Consider the following 8,211-nt stretch of genomic DNA (forward strand, 5'->3'; position numbering starts at 1 on the left):
CAACTCGGGATGACTCGAAATGATTCGATGTAATTCGACCGTTTCAACCCTTCACGATGACGTCTCAACGAATCAAGTATTTCGAAATCGTATCGTCTTGATCTCGTATCGGAAGGGCCCGAGACGGTGACGACTCGGCCGAGTCTTTGAACCATAGTGCCTACCCAGCCTAACAGCCAATGCTTCTCCCTCACGCACACATTAATCGCAAATTAGATGGAAAGGGAAAGGATGAGAGCAAAAGTGTAAAACCAGGCACTCTGCCAACCTGCTGCCAGGCGCAAGCATATTGTTTCTTTTGGCAACAAGTCCCATGGTTCATTTTGTTGAAGATTTGATATATTTGCCGCAATATCTGTGCAAACCAGGGCGTATACCCAGTTTTTGGACAAAAAATGATGTACACGTATTAAAATAAAAACTGGGACTTGAGCCCATACAATCAACAAGAAGACATAAAAAGAAATTCTTCAATGACCACTTTTATTTGCCATGTCATCCAGATCAGATGGACTTAAAATCAGCAATGATCCCTATTTAGCTGTCCTCCCTCTCGCAATTCCTCAGTTCTCCGATTAAACCTTCCAAATGAGCAAGCCGCCTCTGCTATGCCCTTAAAGCAACTTCAACAGACAAAATGTTGATGGTGTGGGTATGTGATTTAAAACAACACATCCTAATATCAAGGTCTCATCTCTGACACCAATAAGATTGCGAATACCATCTAGACAGGGCATACTCTTTTAATTTAACGATCAATGCAAAAATACTATAGCATGGGACATGCAGTACTGCCGCCAACAAATACCTGCCAATATACAGAAGACACAAACTAAAATGGATAAGAAATAAAGAAGAAAAGTCCAGACAAAAGTGATTTTCAGCTTCAAAACTCAGTTAGGCATCAAAAGATACAACACAGGAATTAACTGATCAACAATTTCTGATAGCAGACAAGTTGAAAAGTGCAGACTAAATGGTGATTCAGTGTGTGATACCCTGCCTCTTATCTCAAACAAGTTGTTTAACAATCTTGAAAAACTATATACAAGAAGTTGTTTGATTAACATCAAAGAACTGTTGCTGGTTTAGTGAAACAAAGATGGAAATGGTATACAGAAAATCCCATTATAGAATATTTGGGCTGAAAGTTGATAGATGCTCTATGCACAATAGGCAAAGCCATAACTACATAAGCAAAATTCTTGAGTCATTCTGAGAAAAGATAAATTCCATATCCAAAAGTAGCTGCATAAAGAGAAAATTTCAGAAACAACCTACCATATTGGAGCATATCGTGCGGAGAGGTCAAGAAATGGGTATGGCCACCTGAAGACAGACAATTGACAATAAAAAGACTCAGACAGAACAGCTGCCAGAGAAGGATAAGAGAAAGTAAGAGAAATCTTACCACAATGGTAAACAAGCATGAATGGTCCACTCGAAGATGACATAAATACCCGTCCACAATATGAAGTAAGAAATCCGGAACCACGGAAAATGCTGAAAATGCGTTTCAAGCTCATTGAGGACAAAAAGATGAAAGTGCTGGTTCAGAAAATTCTAAAAGCAAAAGAGAATAAGCAGCAATTACCAAGGAATTTAAAGCTGTGTCCCCAAGAAGCAAGATCAGATTAAGTGAATGGGCAAGGACTGTCAACTGATAAAGAAGGCAAGAAATATCTTCAGAAAATGAAAACCAATCAGTATCAAGAGCATATTAAACAATAGATAAATGGATAACAAAAGGAGCATATAGCTGCATACTGTGGGCAAATTGATGGCATGCTGAAGATCTGGGATCTTCTTTTTCAAACCATTAGTTTTTATGCACTATCGAAATGACCAAATTGTCCTTTAGCTACACTTTGTACCAAAAAAAAAAAGGTAGCATTTTCTGATTTTGGAGAAACAGAAACGTGCCTTGGAAATGTTGGACACACAGAGATGTCTGCAGAACGACTTTAGAAGATGACTAGCATCCCAACATTTAGAATCACCATATCAGCAGCAAGACCATGTGCCAAAGATTGGAAAACTAAAATATTTGTACTATTCAAACGTGTATATTTATCCATTTCACTGAAGACTGAAACGGTTGTCTATCAAGTGAAGAAGAAAATTTCTTGAGGTCAGAGATCACCAAATCAGTTAGCGGTAGAACTGAACTATCAGTTTTGCCACAGACGATAAAATGTATTTCATCATTCCCCTAATTGTCACCAAGTAATACACACTATCTGAGAATCAATCAATGAGATAACACACTACATATAATTCAGACAGCCATGCTGGGTGCAAAAGAATTTCTGATATATCATATCTAAAACCAAATAGCACCACAAAAGCGTCTGATAGAAGGTAAATACAACATTTAGGCAACTAAGTAATTTACAAATTTAAAATCAAATGCTACGAAGCATGGCCATGTTTTACAAACTAACAAACACTACAGGCACAGTAATCAGCTTCACAAATTACCGCAATCATTATTGATTCCACTAATATAATACAAATTCAAGATTGTTCATACAAGTCAGTCTTCGAGTACTTACCAAACTCATCTCATAATCTTCGATGCTAAGAAATGGGAAAATAACGACCCAGTAAACAGAATCAGTAAGCATCACCGCCCCTGCTGTCATCTGTGCATCGAAAAATGTTATTAGCTAGCTTGAATACTGGAAAACGAAAAAGTTGGACTTCCAACACAACATAATTAAGTTTGATAATGTTAACACCAAAAATTGCCACAGTAAGAAATGGTCAAGTAAATTGGCATTAACAGTGTCACAAAAGAAAAACATTCACTTCATCTAGGCGCAATTTCTGTAACTAAAACTCCACAACGTCAAGAGACCTATACCATATACACAGAGATGCAGCCGAAAAAGCAACTTGTCAAAATAAAAGACCATTCAAAGCCAATTATATGATGAAGTAATGAATATATTAAAAGTCTAGATATCCAAGAGAATGTTCAAGGCAACCCATAATCTCTGGCCAGGTCTATCTAGTGCTAAGAGTAAAATTTTTTCATCTGTTTTCATGGTCATCCTATTATAGCAGGATGTTTAATCCCCTAAAGATGATTTACCTGAAATAAAATCTGAAATAGGTTACACCAGAGGGCAGCACTGCATGGAGTGTTTGATTTCCCTTTGTAATCCAAGTTTCCACCCACTTTTCCATTTGAAGTTCCCTCGCATGCAAGTGGCATATATAAGCCCTTCTCTGTGTCTTCAACGATACGATCATTAACCTTGTTGTTCATTCTGTTATCCTTACAAAATCCATAGAGTGACAGCACAGATCCAAGCTGCAAAGAGACTTGAGAAGACAACATCAGAAAAGATTGCATTTTGTATTGGCAGAAGCAAAAAATAGAAGTTCAAACAAATTGGAATATCCGTACAACCAGATGGCACATGTAAGATTTGCCATCAGGTCCATAAAGAAGAGAAACATATGCATACCCCAAAATATATGGTAACTAACGTAAAAGTCCACCTGCATAGCAGCCAAAAAAATCATAAATCCCATAGTCAGGGAGAAATAAAGCCACTATTCACTTCTGTCAAAAATAAAAGCATACCACATTTAGAAGATAAATTCTCAAGGCTGAAATGGTAGTTGACCCATTCATTTGTACAAGTTTTGTCCTCTAAATCTCCAGAAGAAAACCATTTCACATGTTTAGAAAACATCTTTGTATTTGGGTGAGGATGGGTGCATTTACATTTTTAGAGCTTCAGTATTAACCCTTATTTTACTTGCCAAAATTATGCAAGCTACCACATTTAGAAGATAAATTCTCAAGGCTGAAATAGTAGTTGACCCATTAATTTGTACAATTTTAGTGACATGTTTAGAAAACGTCTCTGTATTTGGGTGAGGGTGGGTGCATTTACATTTTTAGACCTTCAGTATTGACCCTTATTTTACTTGCCAAAATTATGCAAGCCAGGATCAAGGTAAGCTACTCTGCCACTGTCTGTGATTGCAGGTAAAAGTAGAAGGAAGTAAAAGTGGAGTGGGGCTCATAAACCAGGTGGGTGGGCTTTTGGGCAGACTGAAAAGGGGAAGTGGAAGGAGGGTGCTTCTCAGCTAAAGTTGAGAGTAGGGTCGCAAGTCCACCTCCTCCTTTTCGGCTTAGCCACTCCCTAGACTGAGAGCTAAAGTGAAGCTAAGCATCACTGAATAAAATGAGGGAAGGAGTGAAACCAAACTTCTCACAGTCAGTGAGAAAAAGTGCTTGATGTTACCTTAATAAAGGACAAACTAAATTGGTAGGAAAAATATCATACTAAACGTGCAAGCAAAGAAGTCAGAAGCAAGCCAATCGCGTATTCTAGTAACCTAACATACTAGCATTCAAGAAAGCACAAGCATGCAGCACAAGGAACCCAGACTCTGTACCTTTTAAGTTTTGAGGCTCTCAAGTCCAGAAAGAATGTTCGAAACTGGTAAACTGCCCTCTTTCCTCTAGGGGATGAAATCTTCGTAGTAAGGTAAGGAAAAAAATTGCTAGTCGGTACACCAATGCTTGACCTCACTTAGAATCTGAAGTCTAGAATAAATTTCACAAACTGCTTCAAGATTTACAATTATGTCTCCTCTTTTCTAATGCAATTCAAATGTTTATCAAATTAATTCAGTGGTAACCACAGTGCAAAATGTTTAAATTGCCACAGATTGATTCTACACATAGCCAATCAGCAAAGATGACTTACTGAGTATAATAGTAAAATAATTCACCACCGTGAACTGCAACATCAAAACTAAGGGCCACTAAGAGCAGACAGAATGCGATAACCCGATAGACCATCAAAAAACTCGGGGGAATTTCCTTTAAACATGGCCTCCAAGCTTCATCATTCCACAAAATCCTGGATCTCTCATCATGCAACGCTTCTCTGTCGGAGCATGAATCTTTTGTCGGACGTTCATATTTCCATATAAGATAGAATGCTACTGCCATTGGTGTCAATACCAATATTGCACAGAGTAAGACCCTCCAATTTAACCAATAACTCAAGGTTGTAGTATCATCAGTCACCATCAACCGCATTCTGGGAGAGAAACAAAATGAGTCATTTTTCTATTGGTTAATGGTTGCTTTACAACCACATGCAAACTATGAAGTATAACCAAATCCAAGTATCCAACAAGAAAATCTACTTTTGACAACATATATGTCTTGAAAAAAATGCGAAACTCAACAATTGGACTTCCAAACAGTTTTACTAAGCAAAATCAAAAAACACTTAGCAAAACGAATGAATACTTTTTCTATCTCAATTAGAAAGAATAAGGCACTAAAATCAATGCCCAGTTATCTGCAAAACAACCCCTATGTTTTGCTGAACATCTCATACTGCAATTGCATCCATTCCAAAACATCAAATCTAATATCTAAATCTAATCAATCTTCAAAGTCCAATACGAGACCCCCAATATACAAATGGCAGCATTACTCTGTCAGACTTACAGACAAACACCTAGCACGCATCAGAACCACAAGGCTAGCAATCAACTAGCAGGATCAACAATAAATAAATAAATAAATATCTCCACCAGCAAAGAGAAAAAGAGAAGCCCTTATACTCGGTAAAGAAGAAATCAGAAGAGCAAAGACCATTACCTGAACCAGACCTTTGGGCTGAGAAAGAAGACTCGACAGAGGAAAAGGCGATGATAATGCGGGTGCTTTCGCTTCGGCTATCGTTCCCCCTTAACCGACGGCTAAGCGAAGTGCTCTTTTGTTTCTTTGTTCTTTTGTTTTTTCTGCATGATCGGAGCCTATTATTAGGTCGACGTGTGCCTTAAAGAGTCCGTGCTGTCTAGAACAAAGAGTTCAATACAAGGCGTCGGTCTTGTTTCATTTTCTGCTCAACTCTTATCCAATCATTTATCAACGTTTGGATTATTGGATTCGCTCCTTTATTTTGTAGTTGTACTGGTAAAATTAATGAATCAAACAATAATACGTATTAAAATGATGCGGACCCCAAGTGGAGATTGGCTGGGGAAGACTCATGATCATTGACGACTCTCCACTCTCTCCATTGGATTGGCGAAAGCCAAAAGCCAAAAAGGCCTACGTCTTTTTCTTTGATCGGTCCCGTTGGCCGTGATACAGCGGGTCCGATTTGTCAGTTACCAATGGATAACGTTTATCTCCTTCCCTGAGAATTCTTTTTTTTTTTTTTTTTGATAATTCCCTGAGAATTCTTATATCTGAGAAAAAAATACTAACAAGAAATTAAACAAAAACTTTTGGGACAGGAAAAAAAAGGCTCACTCCTAAATATTAAGAAAGAGAAAACTCCCACTAGTATCAAGGACTTGCCTAATTCGATAACCACATAATTTTGTCAACCCAAAATTTTAGTGCCATACCTTTTGAGTTTTTAAATTGAATTAGTATAATACGATAGTGCATAAAGGGTACGTAACGGGCGTCTAATTATTATGTTTGTTTTTTCATTGACAATCATTCTGAATTATACAATAATTATTTAGTAACTTTAAAACCATTTATTGGTCTTGGTGAAATTTTTTTTGAAATTTTAGAACCAACAAAATATTTTTTTTTTTAAAAAAGGCAAATCAACCATCGACTTATTTTTGTTTCCTTTAAGAGATACTCTTTTTTTTTTTTTTCTATAACATAATGCCAGAAGTATATATGTTGTACCATTCACACATGCCTACTCGTGGACATTTGATTAGCTGCATCTGAATGGATCAATCCTCATCTTAACCTGTGGAAGCCCCATTTTCTTCGAAGATAATTTCTCTCTGTCTTTGCCTATTGGGCCGATGGATTGATACCTTGACAAAACCAGGCCCCAAAGCCCAGAATTCCGTCATTCTCTTGTCCTGTTCGTTACGCAGAAAAATACGAAAACTGGAACATGGAACGTAAAGCCAAACTGAAAATTGTGGTCCTAAAACGGCTCCAGTGCTTGATTTTTCTCGCGCGGGGCCCTAAGACCGAGGTCCACCTTCTAGACCCGACGTGGCAATGCAGTCTTGCCTTGGTGATTGATTTCCACGTCTTTCCCTAGAGGTGGCAATATGGATAAATGGTTCATAATTAGTTTTGACTTAACGGATGGTGGATGAAATTTATTCAATCCATTTAGATCCATTTAATAAATGGATCTAAATGGATTGATCTAAATGGATTAAATAAAAACCAATTATCCATTTATAATCCATTTAAATATTTTGATAACTTTTTTTTTTGTCAGATCCCTCGGTATGCAATAGTCACTTTGGGTCCTGACTAATCCTGAGTTGAGCTGGGTTGCACCCCATAAGAAGCGCAAGCTCTGCACCCCATAAGAAGCGCAAGCTCTACCCATAAGAGTTGCAGTGCTTCTGGTAAATGCATTTTTAGGTGCTAAAAGTAAAATGTTTGGTGAATATCATCCCATAAAATTAGGAATAAAGTTTTTGGTGTTAAAAACACTTTTAGCAAAAGGTTAAATTTGGTACTTTTATAGTAGCTTTTGTGATTTAAAAAATAAAACATTGAATTTAATTATTTTATCCTATATTATGAACTAAATAAAGAGATAAATACATTTAAAAAATTTTAAATTACATATTATCCAATACAATAAGTATTTATTGAACTATATCTCCAAATAATATATTTTAAAGCATTTAAATACTTAATAAATACTTTTATTTAAAACTTTATTGAAAAATTACTTTTTAATAAGTTATTGTAACTCCAAACAGGCCCTTAGTAGAAGGCAAATAACATGTGATTATTAAGCAACTAAACGGAAAAATCTACAAAAAAAAAAAAGAAAAAGACGAATATATATTGAACGAAGTACAAGACAATAACAAAAAAAGATTCTTCTCAAATTTAACTGACTCATAGAGGCCAGTTGTCAATATGTGTTTCTAGCTCCACTTCTTTCTTGTGAAAGCGATGATGTTCTCTAGTTTTGTGGGCCCACAATGATGATGCTTTCTGGAAGGAAAGAAGTTGTTCGTCAGTCCTGGATCCGTCTTCCCATTGCATTCTATTTTGCTAAATGGATTTATATGGATCAAGTGGATAATCCATGTAAATCCATCAATTTAATTGGTTTTAAATGATTATCCATTTAAAGTCATCATCCTTTTTTTAGTCATCCAAATTCATTTAAACTTGGTTTATATGGATGGATAAATGGATTTGAATCC

The 8,211-nt window shown here is 36.5% G+C and overlaps 1 protein-coding gene across 4 annotated transcripts; it reads right to left on the minus strand.

The window, feature by feature from the left end:
- Positions 1-232: 232 nt before the first annotated feature.
- Positions 233-5,944, minus strand: LOC113722789 (uncharacterized). 4 transcript variants are annotated; one of them, XM_072059547.1, is made up of 9 exons: positions 5,645-5,941; positions 4,734-5,072; positions 3,477-3,510; positions 3,098-3,319; positions 2,556-2,645; positions 1,595-1,660; positions 1,412-1,503; positions 1,282-1,329; positions 233-623 (listed from the first exon to the last, which is right to left on the minus strand). In XM_072059547.1, exons 2-9 carry the CDS (start codon positions 5,069-5,071, stop codon positions 521-523), a joined length of 993 nt encoding a protein of 330 aa, XP_071915648.1. In that variant the 5' UTR covers position 5,072; positions 5,645-5,941; the 3' UTR covers positions 233-520. The 4 variants fall into 4 exon arrangements, with proteins under 4 accessions (XP_071915648.1, XP_071915647.1, XP_071915650.1 ...); XM_072059546.1 differs by having other exon boundaries at positions 233-808; positions 5,645-5,929; XM_072059549.1 differs by lacking the exon at positions 1,282-1,329 and having other exon boundaries at positions 5,645-5,944.
- Between the last annotated feature and the right edge of the window lie 2,267 nt (positions 5,945-8,211).

The sequence above is a fragment of the Coffea arabica genome, chromosome 7e, assembly GCF_036785885.1.
Source record: "Coffea arabica cultivar ET-39 chromosome 7e, Coffea Arabica ET-39 HiFi, whole genome shotgun sequence".
Taxonomy (NCBI): domain Eukaryota; kingdom Viridiplantae; phylum Streptophyta; class Magnoliopsida; order Gentianales; family Rubiaceae; genus Coffea; species Coffea arabica.

Excerpts from the sequence above, each read along its gene's own strand:
- LOC113722789 (XM_072059546.1), bottom strand. The coding sequence starts at position 5,071 with ATGCGGTTGATGGTGACTGATGATACTACAACCTTGAGTTATTGGTTA. Across the intron at positions 3,511-4,733 it reads TTATTTTACTATTATACTCA|GTGGACTTTTACGTTAGTTA; the intron begins GTAAGTCATCTT and ends GCTGCTATGCAG. Across the intron at positions 1,504-1,594 it reads ACACAGCTTTAAATTCCTTG|CATTTTCCGTGGTTCCGGAT; the intron begins GTAATTGCTGCT and ends ACGCATTTTCAG.